General features: G+C 33.5%; 4 protein-coding genes across 14 annotated transcripts; 2 read left to right on the forward strand and 2 right to left on the reverse strand.

Moving 5' to 3' along the window:
* Positions 1–2,204: 2,204 nt before the first annotated feature.
* LOC132609762 (beta-amylase 3, chloroplastic-like) lies at positions 2,205–6,556 on the forward strand. The gene is made up of 4 exons (XM_060323899.1): positions 2,205–2,882; positions 3,695–3,905; positions 4,702–4,812; positions 5,322–6,556. The coding sequence occupies exons 1-4, from the start codon at positions 2,368–2,370 to the stop codon at positions 6,108–6,110; spliced, it is 1,626 nt and encodes a 541-aa protein (XP_060179882.1). The 5' UTR covers positions 2,205–2,367; the 3' UTR covers positions 6,111–6,556.
* Positions 6,557–8,493: 1,937 nt separating this feature from the next.
* On the forward strand, positions 8,494–11,346 carry LOC132609765 (large ribosomal subunit protein eL43-like). 2 transcript variants are annotated; one of them, XM_060323911.1, is made up of 5 exons: positions 8,494–8,592; positions 10,031–10,070; positions 10,797–10,885; positions 11,020–11,102; positions 11,186–11,346. In XM_060323911.1, exons 1-5 carry the CDS (start codon positions 8,590–8,592, stop codon positions 11,247–11,249), a joined length of 279 nt encoding a protein of 92 aa, XP_060179894.1. In that variant the 5' UTR covers positions 8,494–8,589; the 3' UTR covers positions 11,250–11,346. The 2 variants fall into 2 exon arrangements, with proteins under 2 accessions (XP_060179894.1, XP_060179895.1); XM_060323912.1 differs by having other exon boundaries at positions 8,504–8,589; positions 10,030–10,070.
* Positions 11,347–12,295: 949 nt separating this feature from the next.
* LOC132612284 (peroxidase 41-like) lies at positions 12,296–13,261 on the reverse strand. The gene has a single exon (XM_060326583.1). The coding sequence runs from the start codon at positions 13,259–13,261 to the stop codon at positions 12,296–12,298; it is 966 nt and encodes a 321-aa protein (XP_060182566.1).
* Positions 13,262–15,492: 2,231 nt separating this feature from the next.
* On the reverse strand, positions 15,493–21,391 carry LOC132609764 (calcineurin B-like protein 1). 10 transcript variants are annotated; one of them, XM_060323904.1, is made up of 10 exons: positions 21,188–21,390; positions 20,673–20,723; positions 19,802–19,892; positions 18,246–18,328; positions 17,229–17,288; positions 17,024–17,132; positions 16,853–16,905; positions 16,638–16,718; positions 16,125–16,237; positions 15,493–15,788 (listed from the first exon to the last, which is right to left on the reverse strand). In XM_060323904.1, exons 3-10 carry the CDS (start codon positions 19,890–19,892, stop codon positions 15,725–15,727), a joined length of 654 nt encoding a protein of 217 aa, XP_060179887.1. In that variant the 5' UTR covers positions 20,673–20,723; positions 21,188–21,390; the 3' UTR covers positions 15,493–15,724. The 10 variants fall into 10 exon arrangements, with proteins under 10 accessions (XP_060179887.1, XP_060179883.1, XP_060179892.1 ...); XM_060323900.1 differs by having other exon boundaries at positions 19,802–19,958; positions 21,188–21,389; XM_060323909.1 differs by lacking the exon at positions 18,246–18,328 and having other exon boundaries at positions 21,188–21,391.
* Between the last annotated feature and the right edge of the window lie 235 nt (positions 21,392–21,626).

Below are 21,626 nucleotides of genomic sequence, written 5' to 3' on the forward strand. Positions count from 1 at the left end.
TCTTTCTTCTCCATGTAAAAGTACTTTTAAAGTTATCATTTTGTTAAAATAACTCTAAGGACATATTAATCATTTTAACATAAAATTGCTTATTAACACTTTATTATCAAATATATTAACGACTTATTATCAGTTTTAATACTTCAATCCAAACATATAACTTCTTACTAATAAAATCAGTTTCAACATTAAAAGGTGCTTTTGATTGGCACTTATTATTTATCACCTACTTTCGAGCAACTAATCCAGGCTAGTTATTCATTTTAGGGAAAAGGTGCAAATATATCCCTCAACTTTGCGATTTAGAGCAGATATACCTCCCGTTATAAAAGTGGTGTAAATATACCTCTGCCGTTACAAAATGGTGCAAATATATCCTTTTTGCTGACATATTTTTTTTAAAAAAAAATCATTTAGTTTATTTTTTAATTAATAAAATACCACGTGGGTTTTAAAAAAAAGTCTACCTATTTTTTTGAGTAGACACATTTTTCTAAAGCCACATGATAATTTTTTTTCCTGGTGCGTCGGGTCTGGTTCATTTTAAAAAATAGGTAGACTTATTTTTTTAAAGCCACAGAGATATTTTTTTAACCGAACCAGACCCGACCCACCGGAAAGAAATTTATCATGTGGCGTCAAAAAAATATGTCTAGTGAAAAAAAATAAGTAGACTGTTTTTTAAATTCAGATGACACTTTTTAAAATTAAAATTAAGCGAGATGATTTTTTTTTTAAATCCTGTTAGAGAAAAGGGTATATTTGCACTATTTGTATAAGGGCGGGGGTATATTTGCACCATTTTGTAACGACAAGGATATATATACACCACTTTTTTAACGGGAGGTATATCTGCTCTAAATCGAAAAGTTGAAGGTATATTTTCACCTTTGCCCTACATTTTAATATTACTCACAAAGTTCTTGCTTGACTAAAACACATACAAAACTGTGTAAAGATGAATGATTTTCTTGACAAAAAAGAGTTATTGAAGAAAAGGAAAGCAAAGACTTTGATTACAACCACAAACTCAACTTGTCCTAAGGACCCTTCATATTTCATACTTATCTTTAAAATGATGAATTATACAAATAGGAAAGAAAATTGATAAATTCAAGATTTATTTTCATCCACAAATGTGTTAGAAGTGGTAGACTTGCTCAAGTATATTACAAGAAGAATGTGCTAATTTCTTGTGGGGTTTGCAAGATTGTGGCAATAGAAAGCCACCCATTGGTTATCACACATATATGGCTAGAAAATAATAGTGGAAATATATGAACTAGAAAATTCACTTATTCCCTCTATTATATTTTCATCCTTTTTTCTCTATCCAAATAAAAATATCTTTGCAGAAATATCTACAACATGGCAAGAAATAAAGTTCTAAAAACTATTAGATAGAATTATTCGTTGAACCCTTCAAATTAGCTCATGAGAGGTGACTTACATAGTACTAGTAAATTGAACTATTTGCTCATGTTTATCCAAAGGTGACATGCAAATAGATTTTATTGTTCCATAATAGATAACTTGGCAAGTTAAAAACCTCAAAATATCATAATCTCAACAAGAATTTACCATAAGATATTCTCAAGAATAAAAAAGGTACATAATTTCCCACAATTGTTTATATTACAAACCCACCCCACCCCCCTTCTTTTTTTCCCCCTTTTTTACCTAATCATTCAGTATCAAAAGTTCATTGGCGTAACTAATCTGAATTTATGTAGAGTAGGCCCACTAAGAGGTAAGCGCTTTCGACAAAAAAAAAATCATTTCTAGAATTCAAAGCCTTTGATTAAAGGTGCAAGGATCTCAACACACCTACTTTCGACCAAAAAAAAAAAATTCATTCCTAGAATTCAAAGCCTTTGATTAAAGGCGCAAGGATCTCAACACACCTGCTTCCGACCGAAAAAAATTTCATTCCTAAAATTCAAAGTCTTTGATTAATAGTGCAAGGATCTCAACACACCTATCGGTGATACAACCTCCAATATACAAAGAAAACAAATAAACAAATAAACAAATATGTATTGTCAATCTCTTTCCACATCATATTGCATTTTTTCTTGACTTGGTTAAAATCCATGACTAAATTAAGAAATATAAATACTGTGTTTTAAATGTGTCATTCATCAAGTTGAGGTAGGCCCTGAAAAGGTATATATGCTAACATGTTTTTGAACTTTTACACTTTTTTCCCTTTAATTTCCTAGAATAGAACTCTCCAAATTCGCCTCCTCCATACAACCAATATTGAATCCCCTTTATAAATATACATCCCCAATCTTCACTAATTCCTACCTCACTTCTATTTTTAAAATCTCTTCTATTTTCATAACACACACATACCCAAAAAAAATGGCTTTAACACCTTGCACTTCAACTTCTTTTATCAATAAAAAAGAAAGAAAAAATTATAGAACACATGATGATATCTCAAGCATGATTTACTTTGCCAAAATGAATCCACCATCATGCAATCTCAAAGCAAAAAGTTCCAATCAAGATGTTCAATTCTTGGCTCCCAATATGGAAGAAAGAGAGAAGCTCCATGGGCTCTCAAGTAGCACTCATAGCAACAATAGTAGTACAAAAGTGCCTGTTTTTGTGATGTTACCACTCGACACTATAGCAATTGGAGGCAACTTGAATAAGCCAAGAGCTATGAATGCAAGTTTGATGGCATTAAAAAGTGCTGGAGTTGAAGGAGTAATGGTGGATTGTTGGTGGGGTTTGGTTGAAAAAAATGGACCTTTGAAGTATAATTGGGAAGGATATGATGAACTTGTCAAGATAGTTCAAGCAAATGGATTGAAGCTTCAAGTTGTCATGTCTTTTCATCAGTGTGGTGGCAATGTCGGAGATTCCTGCAGGTACTACTGATTTCTTCTGTCCTCTTTATCTGTCGTTTAGGATTTTGACATACCTGTTAAAAAAACAATTTGATAGCATCGATCAATTAATCATAAGCAGTGCTATTTGACTATTTTACCCTTGACCTCTTAGTCGAATGAGTAATGTCATGACAATATACCTTCTTGAATAGTAATAGTGGAATTGAAATGAAAAAAACAAATGTTTCTTGATTTCCTGGAGTTCAAATATTTTGGAGGGTAATATATATAAAGCTCCTTTAGCATTTTTTTGTTTGTTTTTGCTTTAACTAATATACTTAAGTAAACCATTATTTGCTAATTTCTCTAGTACTAACACTTATATTTGTTCTATTTCCAATATGCACCAATAAGCTGCACTATTGCAAGAAAAAATCCAGCCTAATTGTTGTTAGAATTATACCTATGGCCAAAAACCTATATATCCTACTATTGCAGCCAATGGAGAAGCTACCCTTATTCAAGGGGAGTAAATTGACACCTTTTCGTCAAAATATTACACTGTATAGATATGTCGATATAATTTTTTTATGTTTCCATCATATGTTGGATCCCATTGAAAGGTGTAAATTATATTTTGACTCCCCTTACTCCTTAGTGACAATCTTAGCTTCGCCACTGTTTTGTAGCATCCTTCAATCTTAAGATCTTCCCTTTTATGCAATGGATCTACAGTAATTGTTCAAATCCTTTTTGAGATTAAGTTGGTAGAAATTAAATTTATTTTTAACTGTTTAGACTTGAAAAGAAAAATAAATTGTATCTAAAAATAGCTAATTGATTTTTTGCAGTATCCCTCTACCCCCATGGGTACTTGAAGAAATCAGCAAAAATCCTGATCTTGTGTATACAGACAGATCAGGCAGGAGAAATCCTGAGTACATTTCCTTGGGTTGTGATCTATTACCAGTACTCAAAGGAAGAACACCAATTCAAGTCTACACTGATTATATGAGAAGTTTTAGAGAAAGATTCAAGAATTACTTGGGAGATGTTATAGTGGTAAGTCTTAGTTTTCTTCGGTCTCTCATAATCTAAATTGTCATTTTATTGTGACGAGTTGAAGTCCTACGTACTAGGGGTATAAAAAGTTAATTATAAGATCAGGTCGCTTAAAAGCTAATTGTAGGTCATTCTATATAATAAACATTAATGCCCCCATGACTTAGCTCACTTTGTAAAGGTTGAGAAACGTTGTGGCTTCGGTCACTGGTTCGCACCCTATACCAAGTGGAGAAGGGTGGGGGACTAGTTCGCACCCGAATTTTAAAGGTTGCAGTTTGTCCTAAGGGTTGGCTTCAGATGGATTTCTCAATAATTTAGAAGAAATGATAAGAAACCTATTATGACACGTTAAATTACATTAATGATATGAATATTTTTTATACTGTAAGTGTAATAACCTAAATCGGTTGATGCAATTCTTTGTGTTGATTTATCAAATTCTAAGGCAGCAACTCCAAGGATAAGGATTTGAATTATTTACACACAAACATGCATAACGCTTGGGAAAAAGAGTTAATGCGAAGCCAAAAGTGAAAGAGGATATGTATTTTAAGAAAGACACAACAATGTTTTACAAAATAGGGAAAGAAAATGGGTAAAGAAAACAAGTGAAAGATCAAAATCAATGAATCACTTTATGTCAATCTCAAGTGACCTACTAAACTTGTTTGTTTAGCCAAATACAAATGGTGGACCACTAAAAAATTATATAATTCACATATTTGGGACCAAAATTGGCCTAGATAAAACAAAAGAGAAACTTCAAATTGAAATTCTTTTTTTTCTTCTACAGGAAATACAAGTGGGAATGGGTCCTTGTGGGGAACTAAGATACCCATCTTATCCAGAAAGCAATGGTACTTGGAGATTTCCTGGTATTGGTGAATTCCAGTGCTATGACAAGGTAGCATTTTTTTCCTTCTATATTTTGAAATATTAATGTTGTTACTTACATGTAAAATCCAAGATTATAATCCAAGATTATATATTAGCCAGAGACACTGGTGCAGCCAAGAATTCTAACAGGGGATTAAGAAATACATGGATATCACACCTATGTTACTCGAACACTTTAATATGGATTGGTATGTGTCAGATCCTTAAAAAGTTATTGTATTTTTGGAGGATTCGGCGCGATGGGGGCAACAAATTTGGAGGGTCCAAGCAACATAGCCTAAAACAATTTTTGAGCCACTTTTGTCACTTACTAGAAGCGTCTTTTATGTAAAGACGATTTCACAACGTAAATATATACAGAAAACATTGCTTTTACCTTATATTGTACAGTATTTATAATTTTCTAATGGAATTCAATTGAATCCAGTCAAAACATGCATGTAACTCCGCCCTGGCTAGAGATTTCCACAAAATAAAACAAACAGCTAACCTTTTCCTTTGTTGAAATTATAACAGTACATGAAAGCTTCACTAGCAGCATCAGCACGAGCAATGGGAAACGAATCGTGGGGCCGAGGTGGGCCCCATGATTCCGGACAGTACAACCAGTTTCCAGAGGACACTGGATTTTTCAAAAGGGATGGAACATGGAGCAATGAATATGGACAATTCTTCCTAGAATGGTATTCCGGGAAATTATTAGAACATGGAGACAGAATTCTAGGATCAGCAGAAGGCATATTCAAAGGAACAGGAGCTAAATTATCAGGCAAAGTAGCTGGAATTCATTGGCATTATAACACCAGATCACATGCAGCAGAATTAACAGCAGGGTACTATAACACAAGAAATAGAGATGGTTACCTACCTATAGCACGTATGTTCGCGAAACATGGGGTCGTGTTTAACTTTACGTGCATGGAAATGAGGGATGGCGAGCAGCCACAACACGCGAATTGCTCGCCAGAAGGTTTGGTTCGACAGGTGAAGAATGCGACTAGAATTGTCGGAGTAGAACTAGCCGGAGAAAATGCGCTAGAGAGGTATGATGGAGGAGGATATGCACAAGTTTTGAGTACAAGTAGAGCAGAAGGTGGAAATGGATTGAGTGCGTTTACATACTTGAGATTGAATAAAAAGCTGTTCGAGCCCGAGAATTGGAGAAATCTCGTCGAATTTGTGAAGAACATGTCAGAAGGAGGTAACACGAGACTTCCAGAATGTGATTCGAGCAGAACAGACCTATATGTTAGATTTGTCAAACAGAGTCATGACAAGAAAACTGCAGAGGCTACAGTTGTTTAAAGATATTCATTTGCCCTCGGGGCTTTGGTCTAGTGGTAAGAGCGGAATGTTTAATATGTGGATTATGCTCATGTCACGAGTTTGAACTCTACCACAGACAAAAGTCTGGTGTTTAAATATGGAGAAGAGTAAAAGGGATGGCTTAGTATTCACCGAGTTTTGAACCGTCTGCCAATTAATTTTCGGAGATTTCTCGGTTCTAAGGAAAATGTAGTCATCAATGTACATGTAAAATAGTCACTCCTTTATAGTATAGCAGATGCAAGGAGAATAAAAGCTAAAAACTACTACATTATGGAGTAGTACCTAGCCCCTAAAAGTCTGAAAACTTTTTATTATTTCTGCAACTATAGGACTCAAATGAGTATATTCTTTTCTTTGTACAAATATAATAATTTTGGCCTTTCCACATAATATTGAAGTAAAAAAGCTCCTATTGGTGTTTACCTACAGACTATTTGTTTGTTCATATTTCTTCTTACTCCCTGGTCTTGTGATACTAAAATTAAACAACTTGAGTCTCTTAAACTAAATCTTCTGTCCGATGGATGTTATCCCAAGATTTTCTCCACATTATTATATCTGAGATGTATTTACTCCTCCATTTTATTTTATGTGCCTTAGTTTGACAGCACGAAATTTAAGAAAGTAAGAAATTTTTTGAATCGTGATCTTAAATTAAAAATATGTGCAATGTATCAACAATTTATATGTAAGGACAGCTAATGTTTTGGACCCGGGAAATCAAATAGTGAACTTATATATTCTAGCACTCTACTTTACTAATTGTGATCCATTATATCTTCCAAGAAGAGTCTCCTAGAATTTTAGTTCACGAGCCAAAAAAAAAAAAAAAATACAAATTGTCATGTATTTTAGATTAGAAAATTTAATTCCAAATTCTTGTCTTTTAGATGGAACTCTTAAGATATTGTCATATTATTTGAAAGATAAATACTTATCTGCATTCGATATTTAACACACCCAAAACAAGTTAAAGATATTAACACTAATTATTAAGAGTCATCAGATAGAAACGGAAATATAGTTTCATATACAAAACACTCAAAGAGAAGAACCACATATCAAGATATTTGAACGTGTTAATTTACGGCAGAATATATAGTTTGTCTCTTGAACAACGTGAGGTCAAATCTCTTTGACATATTTGTCAAAAAAAAAAAAAAAAAAAAAAACGTAAAACTTCTTACATGCCAATTATTTAAAATTTAAATCTGTCTAATACATGCTACTTCCGTGCTTGACCGCTTATTCTTAGAGATAGAATTACACACGCCAATCAATGCGCGACACGTGTCACAACTCAAGGGAAAAAATACGTCAATTCCACCCAATTGACAACATACAAAAAAGAAAAACAGAAAGAAACTTCGCCTCCTCATTTTTTACCCTCTTAATATAAAGAAACTCAATATATATTTTTATATGCACATTATTCTATGAACAAAATTGAAAATTAAACCCAGTAGCTCTCAAATCAATTCCTGTAATTCTCTCCATTATATACCACAATTTCTTCTACATCAAATAGAGCTGATTAATTTATCTTAAAATGTAAAATCCAAAAAGGAGATTTTTACAGAGTACCCGTCCATCAAAACAATCCGGTAAATATATTGTTCGTATATATACATATGATATACATATGATATACATATCTTATACATAACTAGTGTATTTTTTTAGGATCTTTCAGAAACAACCTCTTTACCTCCACGAGGTAAAGTTAAGGTCTGGGTACACTCTACTCTCCTTAGTCTCCACTTGTGCAATTATTTGTATCGTATATAAAATTTTGAATATATGGCTAGAAGTTGAAATTATTTTTGGTGAACTTAACTCTACCTCGTGTGCAATTATTTGTATCGGTAAGGTATGGCTACACTCTACTCTCCATAGTCCCCACTTGTGCAATTATTTGTATCGTATATAAAATTTTGAATAAATGGCTAGAAGTTGGAATTATTTTTGGTGAACTGCCAAATATTTACCTTTTCCCAAAAAAAAAGGGTCATTTGCACTTTTTCCCTCATCACATGCTGGTCTTTAATTTTTGTCCCTCATGACAAACAATCTTTTTCCGGGATAAAAATTTATATTTTCGCATGATAAGTTAAGCCCTGCATAACTTTTGTACTTAAAAAAAACTTATATCCCACTAGACATAAGTTTGATCGATAAAGGACAACAATTAACAGTCAAATACCATTCGATCATCTAGTTATGTACACAGTGTATAGGTATATACATATACGACAGGTGAACAGTATATTATTTCGGCCATGCTTTGTAAACTAGATGGTGTAAGGATACATTTCGGTAAATTTCCCAAAAAGAGGAAGCAATGCCTGGTGTAAGTCTGGGCCAGTCCAACTGGGCCTCAACACAACCCGATCCATAAGGTATATCTAGGGTTTCCTCTACTGAGAACCGAAGAACACATACATTCACCGAAGATATGGTAACCTCTCATTTTCATACATATATTAGCTGAATGTTTTGGATTTTGTTCATAATTTCTGTTTTCGGTAATTGATTTCTCTTTAAAACTGTTAAAATATGTTAATTCAGTAGTTTTTTTTTGGATTTTCCTTCATAATTAGCTATTGATTTCTGTTTATATGTGTTAAAGTATACTTATTTTTGGATGTCCTGTGAATTTTTCAACTCTTTACATACATATTTCAACTTTTCTTCATAATTTGTGTTTTCGGTGATTGAATTTTTTTTGTGTTAAAATACTCATTTTTTTTTAAGTTTATTGGCTTTCCTGTGAATTTTGCGCTCTCTACAGACATATTTGAGCTGGATTTTCTTCGTAATTTGTGTTTTCGATAATTGATTTCTGTTTATCTATGTTAAAGTATGCTAATTCAGTAGTTTTTTTGCTATTTCATACATATTTGAGCTGAATTTATTGGATTTTCTTCATATTTTGTGTTTTCGGTAACTGATTTCGGTTTTTCTGTGTTAATATATGCTTGTTCAGAAGGTATAGTTTTGTTTTTTCGTCGAATATTGTCTTATTTTACTTTGATAAGGTGTTAAAAGGACCTATTTTTGTGGTATCCTGGAATTGGAGCTGTTTTTTCTCAGATTAGCGATGAAAACATCCACGGAATTAGTACATAAGCATAGGCAGATAAGGTTTTTAAGCTAACGGGACTGAGTTTGTGAAAGTTTTTACCACTATGTAACACTCTTTAGTGCTCGTATTTCTCCTTTAATCGAATGATTTGGTAAAAAGGTGTCTTTAGAAAACTAAAATGTTAATTTGTTCCTGAGATTGAGTTCTCTAGGCTTATTTTGGTGTAACATTTTTATAGAAAGATAGCGGGTTTGATGAATTTGGATTGAGAGGTTGAATGTTTATAAACGAATTAGTACATAAGCATAGGCAGATAAGGTTTTTAAGCTAGCGGGACTGAATTTGGATAAAAACATCCACAGAATTAGTACATAAGCATAGACAGATAAGGTTTTTAAGCTAACGGGACTGAGTTTGTGAAAGTTTTTACCACTATGTAACGCTCTTTAGTGCTCATATTTCTCCTTTAATCGAATTATTTGGTAAAAAGGTGTCTTTAGAAAACTAAAATGTTAATTTGTTCCTGAGATCGAGTTCTCTAGGCTTATTTTGGTGTAACATTTTTATAGAAAGATAGCGGGTTTGATGAATTTGGATTGAGAGGTTGAATGTTCATAAACTAGCAATTATATTATGAATTACTGGCCCACTAAGATATTGAGAATAACGTCTTTTCTTGTAGAGGTGGGCTTGTTTATTCCACCATTGATGGAAGACTTAGTTATAGACTACTTTAGATGATGCAGATGCATTGTTCAGTTGAAGTTTTTTGAGATGATTTATAAAATAACATACTTTTTTTTTTCTGCAGACTAAGAGGACCAAGAAGGCCGGAATTGTCGGGAAATATGGTAAGTTGATGATTTGTGAAAAATTTCTTTTTTGCACAAGTCCATGTTGCAAATTTTGAAAAGATGAATACACAGATAGAACTATGTTTACCACTACACATGAATATGTTTGATCAAGTTGCTTCAATAAATATTTCAAAAATTACTTTTTTCTTGGCTAGAATGGCGAGCCAACCTGAATCTGAGTAAACCACAGGTTAGCTTCACTCAGTTAAAATAGATGTGGCAATAAACAACAACATACCCAGTGTAATCCCATAAGTGGGGTCTGGACAATATTCCTAGTAATATAGCACACATTTTGTGTGCATGTTATTTGAAATTTGTGTAACTTTAGTTTATTCATTTCAACAATACTAGCTAAAAAAATTAATGGGATAATCTTTTGATGACTTTTCAAGCAAATAAAAAGGAGAGCTCATATAGGAGAATAACAAAATGGAGGTTCCTTTGTGGATTGCAAAAGCTTTGTAATTTTTTCTCCACAGAACTGTGCTTATTGTAGGAAAGCTGCTGTCTTTTCATCTAATTAGTTGACTGAAATATTACCTTCCCCCTGGTAGTGTTCCACTAGTTGTTTGATTGATACTCCTATATAACATACTTTTTCATTTAACATTGATTTTTGTACTGGGATGGCCTTTTTCATCCTTTGCAGTTGCATAGAATGCATTCTGTTTTGCGTCTGGCAATGTCACGTCTCTAAATATCTCTTTATATATTTAGGTACCCGTTATGGTGCCAGTCTGCGAAAGCAGATTAAGAAAATGGAGGTTAGCCAGCATAGCAAGTACTTCTGCGAGTTTTGTGGAAAGGTATGATCTTCTGGTGCTTTTGAATTAATTAGAAGCATGCAAATGTGATTTAACTATCTGCGGAATGCCTTGCTGCTCTACTTGGTTTGTCTCAAATACACGTATTCTGAATATATACTTGTTATTTTGAGCAGTACGCAGTGAAGAGAAAAGCCGTGGGTATTTGGGCCTGTAAAGATTGCGGCAAAGTCAAAGCAGGCGGTGCTTATACGTTGAAGTAATTCCCGTCTCTATATTTTCTTTTCATTTTTTTTTTACCTTTTTTGCGCAAATAACTGATTCATCTTTTTTCATCAATAGCACTGCAAGTGCTGTGACAGTTCGGAGCACAATCCGAAGACTGAGGGAACAAACCGAGAGTTAAGAGTAATCATCAATCAACCTCTTTGTTTATCTGCTTATGATGTGTACGGAATTTTGAGACATAATATGTTTTTCAATTTTAAGACCATTTTGATGTTTGTGAACGCTCAATTTGTTATCGTCTCCATCTTTTCTTGCATGAGTTTTTGAGTTCCCAGATTAACCTCAATATGGTATTGACTTCTCGGATGCTCGGGCTAAATGGTTGCTATTTCTGATTACAATGCAAGGTATAAGTGCTAGGTGAAATATGATTTGCCAATTTCATGGGGAAAATAAATCTATGAGCTTGTAACAGGAGATGCTGAAAATAAATGTGAGTTAGAAGCATGTCACGAGTCTGTTATTTAAGTGGAGAGGGGTAGAGGACGGGGCTTATAATCCACTGAGTTTTAAATCGTGTGATACTGACCTTTGGAACTTTTCGAGCAGAAAAATAAAAATAAAATATGACCACTGATTCAAAAATGAAAGCTCCCTGCTACTTGTTTATTAGATAATTTCTCGATTTTTGTGTCATATTTGCGGAGTGGTCATGCTAATTTTCAGTATTATTCCAACTTTCACACAAAAGATCAAATCCAAAAAAAAAAAAAAAAAAAGAGAATTGTGATAGCTAGATTGGCAACCAATTAAAATAAATGAGTCTCTAAATGGTGAATTGGTAGAATAAAATGAGTTTAATTTGAATAGAGCACACAGTATACATTTATATTGCCAACTTCATCAAGTTTGAAATTGGAACATCATTCATTGATTTGACAAGTATGTAATGCACAACTTATGTGATGGTATCATATCGATAAAAAAGATGGAATGAAATTTCAGAAAGGATGAAATTACTTGTTCCCTGATATGGTCGTGCAAAACTTACAAAAAAATGATCAAATAATCACAATACTAATAGTTTTCTTATCCAATATTGTCATTCATCATCATATATAAGCACAAATTCTACAGATCATCATGGAGAGTTCTTCTTGGATCATTCAAAATCCAAACAAAACCATATAATTTCATGTCAAATTCTTTCTCTTTTTTCCTCTCTCAAGTGTGAGCATTGTTGATAGCATCACATCTCTTCCTTACCTCTCCTTGTTCACCAATCTTGACTTGATATACACTTACTTTCTCCATTGCATGACCAAAATCACTAGCAAAAGCAAAAGCATCTTTGGCATATAATTCAACAAATGGCCTTGTCCTAGGATCACTATATAATAATTGGTCTGAACCTAGGACACCTATGCCCTTCATTAAATTCTTGAACAACACATTGTCAAAATTACCAGGACTTATGACATCTAAGAAGGCTGCCATGTCATTGTTAATAGTATAATTTGCACACATTGTTCTCAATCTCTCAACTAATATTGGGTTCATTGAAGGGTCAGGAGTGGGGAAAATTCTGTGAGCAAACTCCTTACAATGAACAAATCCAATTGTGTGTCCACCGCCAATCAACACAACCATGTCCTTGACATCAAAGCCCATATCTTGGAATTTCTTGATCATTAGGTCAACTGTCGCGTTCTCCCGGGTTAGGTGCGCTTCCACGTTTGAAACGTTGGAAACTAGACTGTCTTTTCTTCCCAATTGGATTTTGTAATGGGGCCCGCCGGTCATGACGATGAGGTTCCTCGTGGCGGTTGCTAGGATGTCGGCGCAGGACACGACGCCGGGGCAGGCGAGCTCAAGGGCGGTCTTGATGCGGGTGATCAAGTCGAACGCGTCGCCTGCGAGGGAATGGTTGATGTCGTAGTCGAGCTCGGATTTGTTGAAAGCGGTGGGCTTGATAAGGACGGAGGCATCACATCCATCCACAGCGCAGTCATGGAAAAACACGCGAAGGGTAGCGGCCGCGGTGGCAGGGAATTGCATTTGTTTTTGTTGAGTGATGTCCCTCACTATAGCATCAAATTGTGGACATGTTTTGGCATAGTAGTCCAATGTGAGTTGTGCATGAGAAAAAGCAAGAGATGAAAACAAGAGGAGAAGCAATGGCCAAGCCATTGTTTATTTTTTTGGTTAAAATAAAAAAGAGAGAAGAGAACAGATCAAAAAAAGACCTGTTTCTTCTCACAAAAGACGATTATGGAGTCAAGTTCCAAAAGGGGTTACAAAAAGCTAAACACATTTGATAATGAAACAAGAAAATAATGTAGAGAAGAAGAATTGGATGAGAATTAGCGTTGTGGTTAAGAGATATCTCAGGGAAAGAGTGGTTAATTATATTTTTATTTATTCATCTAATTAATTTTGTTTGGCTTCTTTCTATTTTTTTCTTTTTTTTTTTTCTTTTTGTGATTGAAGAATTTCGGTTAAGCATAACATGCGGTTGATCGACCACTTGTTTGAAAAAATAATACCTATCTGTTTCATTTTGATTACAATATTTTAAGAGTTTAAATTTTATGCAATCTGGTAAAAATATTAACGAACTTGTCATCACGGTAATCACGATTAATTTTATGCAATCTGGTAAAAATATTAATGAACTTGTCATCACGGTAATCACGATTCATGAGTAAATCTTTGTGATAAACATTAATTGATAATCTGATAAAAATGGTAATGAACTCAATCACGAGAAAAACTACATTGATAGTATAAAAGATCTTTACACATTGAGTGTTATAAGTTATAACCATGGCTGAGCTATAATATTAGATCAGACGGACCCAGTAGCTTTCGCTTAGATACTGTATTTGTATTAGAAAATTCATTAAAATATATATAAATATTTAATTATGAATAGTAACTAAAACTAGTTATGAGTTCGATGACAAGTTCATGACATATAAACTTCAAATCCTGGCCGGGCTCTACCTCTTCACTTATAACTAAATCCAATTTTAATTTGATATCCAACATCGATACGAGTATACATTTGATTTTCTTTTGGACATGGAATGCATAGGTTGAGAACTGTATTTTTCTTATTTTGATTCGCAGAATTGATTCATATGGTTCTATCTAAATTTAAACTGGTGAAACAGGATAAATTTTCACAAACTGCTATGAAGTAATAATTCTAAAGAGATCAATTTTTCTAAACCTAAATCCAAGATTTGAGACCTTAACTATATTCTACTTAATTTTCATTTCTTACTTTAAGGAATGCCTATGCCAGGGTATGAACCCTGATATTTTACTTTGTTTAATCACTCTTTATCTATGTAAAGTTAAATCACGTATATTTGTTTCATTTCTTATCTCGCATAAAATAAAACAAAACCCACCCCCCGCAAAACTTATACAGTTTTTAGGTTTTAACAAGCGGAGTTAAATGAGGCCAACAAAACATTATATTAAAGTTATACCCATGGTACAAACTGCAATTCTGTATGGCAGAGCGCAAGTGCACAACTATATTTATCATCAATATGATGATCGAAATGGAAATCAGAAGTACGACTTGGGTCTGCATGATCCAAGATAATCAAACAATCAATAACAATAACGTAAACATGAGACTTTTTGGTAGTACGGTTGAACCTAATGGCTATGGCAACAGAATCTGGGATGGAGGACTTGTCATATCTCTGCAGATCTGACACAAACAGAAAGACATTTTAATGTAATAGATGCTGATCATAGAGCTCACTCTGGTATCATGGTGTGGCCACTGCTTGTGGCCATAACAATGGGAAGACCCCAGCAACGAGGAAAGTCAAGATGTGGCGATTATTTTGGTTTCTTATACTACCAATAAAAATCATAGTAACAATTTATTCGAAATTTATGTTGTGATTTTTTTTCGAGGTGGACTAAGAAAAATCCCAACGAGTTGCTTGATTGAATGTTTTCACCTGTTTGATTTTAGTATTAGTAGGTTCTAATTAAAAAAAATGGTAGTCGAACTAAGAGAATTTTCTAGTCGCATAATAAACAGAGTATGAACCTCAAAGGTTGTGGTGGTACGTACTTCTCCATCCTATCAGAGTTTCAAGTAATCATCTATTTTAGGACATAATTTACCCTCAAAATGAAATTTTCCGACATAAATCCAAATTAGTAAATAACTAAAGTGGGGCAAATCCGAATTAGTTGAACATTAAAGTGAGTATCGAACACCGGCAGCTAAACCAATAAAATAAAATGAAGAATTGAATACTCCACACACGAGATGTATATCAAAAGGTAGAAAACCTTATAAGAAAAACGTGATTCTCAACAAAAAGCAAACGCAATACTGATTTGGAACAATTATCTCATTGTAAAGAACAAAAGAAAAAGTAAACTAAGTGAATCTAAGCTCAATATATTAATCGGCCAAATTGGCAAAATATAATCACTTTACAAAAAGGGAGGGCTAACAAAACCTCCTCACCCAATTTAGATATATATTGTTTGGCATTTTTCCCACCTAAATTACATACATTTTTAAATATATTTAGAGGAAAAACAAAAACAAAAGAAATGTGGAGGAGAAGAACTAATTAATCTGAAACTACACCCTCTTTTTCCTACTCCTCAAGTAGCTACTTCATCAACTTCTGAATGAAATACAAAACTTGGAAAAGTAGTTGTTACATCCCTGCATATTAAAACATAAATATTGTTAGACGATATAACGGTATAATCCTTGTCAAAAACTCGTAAATTTTATACTATCAGGTCACCTAAAGGCTAAATGACCGCTTGTGTTGTTCGGACTCTCTAAAAATGTTGTCGAGCTCGTGTCAGATCCTCCCGACATGCACTACATTTGGAGGATCCAACAAGTACGCGATGACATTATTGAAAAATCCGAATGATATAGGCTACAACAGGTAAATGTGACCTTGTGACCTAATCGTTTGTTGAGGATGTGAGTTAAACTCATCTTTAAATGTGTAAAGACATATATCGGTGATCAAATGCTATAGTATACCTTAGATATGGAAGTGTCATTATCTTTAGTAATGAAGGATTTCGATCAACAAAACTTCTCCATTCCGATTTGTCAATCTTTCCGTCCTGATTAGAATCCGCCTCTGAAAACGTCTACATATAGAAATAGAATCACTAATTAATCAAAGTTTGTTGAGACTATCATTAGGACACAAATGACCAGCAAAAATCAAGTAAAAAGGTTATGTTATTGCAAAGTTGTCAATAACTAGCGATGACGCATTTCCAGTTACACTCGAAGCAAACACAATATACATAGGTCTTCCAACGGTAAATACTTACCGGAATCCGATGTTCACTACAAAACCAAACAATTTAACCTTAGCAGTTAAAAGTTAAATGTGTGCATGAAACACAAATCGTCTTGCATTCATTAATGTGAACACCGGGTGCACGTGGTTTTTTACCGTCTTTCAATCTTGAATCTCTTGTCAAGTATAAGTCACTATTACAAAAATCGTATGATAATGCAAGTTGGATGGGGTAAAATTACCTTATCAAGTATTATTTCAATCGTCTCATCAGCCAACTTCATCTCAGACTCGCGTAAAAGTGCAATCAACATTTGTTTAACCTGCCAAATCCAAAAATAATAAAGCCTGCAATAAAATAAAATATAAACCAAACAACTATCTAATGCATGGTGCAAGTGTCAGCATAATCAACATAACATGAAAGGTAAAAATAATATACATAAAGATAACGCACCTCTTGTCGTTCAATATACCCTGAGCCATCCAGATCATACAACTTAAATGAAACTGTAATAACATAAAAATGGAATTTCATGTCTGTCTGCGTGCAATTAAGCATTAAACCAAAAAATAAAAATAAAAAGTTTAAGAATACTGAGCTATATCTATATATGCTTTTACTTACAAGTGAGCTTATCTTCCTGGGAGGCGTTTGGGTGGAAAACATTCATTGCCATAACAAAATCCTCAAAATCGATGACCCCTCTTTGCTTTAAATCAAAGAGATCAAAAATCTGCAAGTAAAAATTTCTAGAGGAAATTAATATCCCACACGCATCAACATCATACACAAGCAGAACCAACATCCCAATATCAGTGCAATACCATACCCGATTTGCAAGGAGGTCTTCTTTCTTTCTATTCTCGAATAAAGCCAACTGAAACTCTTCCTGCACATTAATAAAGCAATTGTTTATTGATCAGCGCAAAAAGAGGCATATTATATAAAACATCTCAGAAGTTCATGGGACCTTAAACTGCAGAGCTGTTTATTTATTGTCACCAATAGAAGAAATGAAAAATAGCAAGGGTAAAATCATCTACAATCACAACGGACTCTAACAAACTACCTAATTTACTTTGAAGGAAGCTAAAGAAAATGGCAAGCAAAGTCACGCAAATTCTCTGCATTGTGATGATCCAACTACAATCAAACTTCTCTATAATAGCATCGTTTGTCCAGAATTTTTTTTGGCTGTTATAGCGAAATGTTGTCATAGAGAGGTCTTACTCGTTGTTATTGAGAGGTCTTACTGATCTACTTTGATGCGGTTTAATCAAATGTCACACTAAAATAGTCCCTAAGGTGCAATATGTGACAAATAAATCTCCACTAAATATCTCACAAGAACAATTTTCCATCTCATGATAGAGAAACAATCACAAATAGACAATAAGACTCTTTTTTGATGTTTCAAAGCCCCTTGCATAACAAATCCCATTATCCAAGATTAATTAGGAAGATTTCCTTTTCCACCGATTTAAAAAAAAAAAAAAAGAGAGAGAGAGAGAGAGGAAGATCTCGTTTTCCACAGGATCTGAAAAAAGAGTGGAAGATTTCCTTTTCCACCAATCAAAAAAATAAAAAGGAGGAAGATTTCCTTTTCTGCCGATAAAAAAAAAAGGAGCAAAATTTCCTTTTCCGCCAATAAATAAAAAAGAAGAGGAAGATTGTTTTTTCCATCCCTTCGCAAGATATAAGATTTCTCTAAAGCTGCCTTCTTTTAAAACTTCTTTTCTTAAAACGTCAAAAGAGGTAAAAGGAAACATGCTATTAGTGACCAGCTGATTATAAGAGGAAATCATATCCCCATTAAAACAAATGTCAATAGTTAAACAGAAACTACCTTGCTTATCAGTCCATCATCAACTACCGTACTGCTAATAGTCTTGAACATCTCAAATAATGCCTGAACTTCACTTACAGTAACTGCAAAAGAAGAGAATAACAGAAAGGCAAACAACTAAGACAATTGGAGGAGATTTGGGGGGAATATGTAAGGAGTAAAATTGTAATGTGAAAACATGTGTCCTAACCAAATAAGGTGCATAAAACCAGCAGTAGATGAATAACATGTTGTTCTGAGTAAACCAAAAGATAATAAACCTAACTACTCTGTTTTTTCTAAATGACCAAGAAATACGTCTGGGGCCAACCCTTAAGACCAACTACAGCCTTCAGAACTTGGGAATAATGGGCTCGCCCCTCTACCCTTCTCCACTTAAACACCAAGCTTAGTTTGCATGGCACAAGGTTCGAACCTCTGACCTAAGGCACAAGTCCCTCGACCTTTACCACTTGAACAGAAACCATGTTTGGCCAAACTTTTAAAATCAGCTTATTTTGAAAAGGGCTTTTCAAAAAAGTACTTTTGGTGAGAAGCAGTTTGTGTTTGGCTAATCAATTTGAAAAACACTTTTGAGCAATAATCAGTGTTTGGCCAAGCTTTTAAAAAGTGCTTCTAAGTATACTTTCTCAGATATGTTTTTCAAAAGAGTAATTTTGGGAGAAGCTACTTTTTCCAACTTTTTTAAAACAACTTCTGCTTCTACTTAAAAGCACTTTTTTTTCTTCCTAAAAGCTTGGCCAAACACCTCAACTTTGAATAGCGCTTTTTTAAACACACACTCTCTTATTTGGCCTTGGAGACGCTTGGCCAAACATTATTTCTTTGAATGGTTTTCAGCACAACTCAGAAAGATTCTTTTGCATAAATGAGGAAAATCAGTAAATGTATTTAGCAACTTAAAATGGAAAGGAAGTTGAAGATCATTACTTTAACTTCCTTCAAAGTTACAAATTTCTTCATCACAAGACTTCCAAATTCACACGACAAGTTCAACTCTATTACTAAATCAATTTGTACCTGTTAAAACCTCAACCGACCAAGATCAGTTACGAGTTCCAAATTCATACGACAAGTTCAACTCTATTACTAAATCAATTTGTACACGTTAAAACCTCAACCTACCAAGATCACACGACAAGTTCAACTCTATGACTAAATCAATTTGTACACGTTAAAACCTCAACCGACCAAGATCATTTACGAGTTCCAAATTCACACGACAAGTTCAACTCTATTACTAAATCAATTTGTACACGTTAAAACCTCAACCGACCAAGATCATTTACGAGTTCCAAATTCACACGACAAGTTCAACTCTATTACTAAATCAATTTGTACACATTAAAACCTCAACCGACCAAGATCAGTCACGAGTTTCAAATTCACACGACAAGTTCAACTCTATTACTAAATCAATCTGTACACGTTAAAACCTCAACCGACCAAAGATCAGTTACGAGTTTCAAATTCACATGACAAGTTCATCTCTATTACTAAATCAATTTGTACACGTTATAACCTCAACCGACCAAGATCAGTTACGAGTAACTCACATGCCGTTTGAGATGCCAGGAAAACAGGATCTTCATATCCAGGAAATTGCTGTCTGTGTCGTCTTGCCGCCTTAGAGCTAAAACAGCCCATGTGCTTAAGACCAGAAACCGAGGAGGAAGCACACAAATTAGAATTGGCACCTAGCGACCAGCTTTACTGCAAATTACAAAACCAAAATTCACATATTAATATACAGTATAATAAATGTATATCAGCTCTCAAATACAAAACATAAAAAACACTATGGATTACTCATTTCCCCATAACAAAAGACAAGTAACATCAACATACACCCTTCATGTAAGTTTCTTTCTAGACCAAACAACTAATGGCATGTTTGGCCAAACATAAGGAAAGCCAAAAGTACTTTATTTTTCTTTCAAAAAGTTCTTATTAATTAGTCAAATAGAAACTGCTACTCTCCAAAAATACTTCCTCGAAAAGCAATTTTGACAAAAAGCACTTTTCGAAATAAGCAGATTACGAAAGCTTGGCCAAACAAACAGGCTACAAATTGCAATAACTCTAAATAAGACTACAAACTCATCAACCAGGCCTTTATCAAACCACATTTTCAACCACACAATAAAAACTAGAAAATAATAGAGAATTAGCAATAAACAATGACAAGCTAATTCTTTGATAAATGACACAATTCATTCAAAGTATTTTGGCATTGAAAATGTCAAAAATCAAGACACAACTAGCTTCTTTTTTTTTTTTTTTCATTTTCTTAATTGAATACTAGCCTAAACTTCCTCTATGTGAAGCTTCTCAAATCCAACATCAAGAATTATTTAATTAATCCTCTAAACAATTTGAATCAAATAAGTAGAGTAGAGTAAAATAAATACAAATTATTCAGCTAACCTCAACAAATTTGGAATTTAGCCATATAACATTATTGATTCTTGAATTGTTCTACCAGCAAAAAAAAAAAACAAGCTTTAACATATCAGAAGAACAAAAAAGATCAAAACTTTAACATGAAAAACTTCAAATTTCATTTCAAATTCAATATATATGAAACACCATCATCTAAAAACATCATAAAAATTCTATAAAAACTCTGTTTTTCTCCCTCTCTGAATCTCAACAACAAACAGAAAAACAAATACCCAAAAATCTTAAAACATTAAAAAAAAAAAAAAAAAAAAAGGTATTAATAAAACTTACAAATTGCCTGTTCTTTAAACCAAAAAAGGAAACTTTTTTGAAGAGAAAAATGGAGTGTTTTCAAGAATTGATGTGTATATTATGTATGTATAAGCACACATATACAAATGAAAAACAGTGTGGGAGAAGCCAAAATTGAAAACATTAAAAAAACATAAAAACCAAAAAAAAAAAAAAAAAAAAAAAAAAAAGGTATTAATAAAACTTACATATTAGAGATATCCCAGATGAAATTTCCCTTTTCTTTAAACCCCCAAAAAAAAAAAAAAAAACCAAAAAGGGAAACTTTTTTGAAGAGAAATATTGAGTGTTTTCAAGAATTGATGTGTATATTATGTATGTATACAATGTATATTGTGTATATATAGGAGAGGAAAACAGTAAGGGAGGAGCCAAAATTTGGAGACCCCAAAGAAGAAACAAACAAACAATAAATATATAAGGCAAAATTAACATGGCGCGTGAAGTACACGTGTTATAAAGAGCGTGGTGTTATGAGGAGATTAGTGTGGGAATATTACCGCGGTTTAGCCACGGTAGAAAAATTTGAGTTATTGGAGTAAGGTTAATAATGGCTATATTCTAGAAGGTTTCCTTTTTTTTTAATTTTTAAGAAGTTGACTTTAATGCTATTTTTAGATAAAAATA

The sequence above is a fragment of the Lycium barbarum genome, chromosome 9, assembly GCF_019175385.1.
Source record: "Lycium barbarum isolate Lr01 chromosome 9, ASM1917538v2, whole genome shotgun sequence".
NCBI lineage: Eukaryota > Viridiplantae > Streptophyta > Magnoliopsida > Solanales > Solanaceae > Lycium > Lycium barbarum.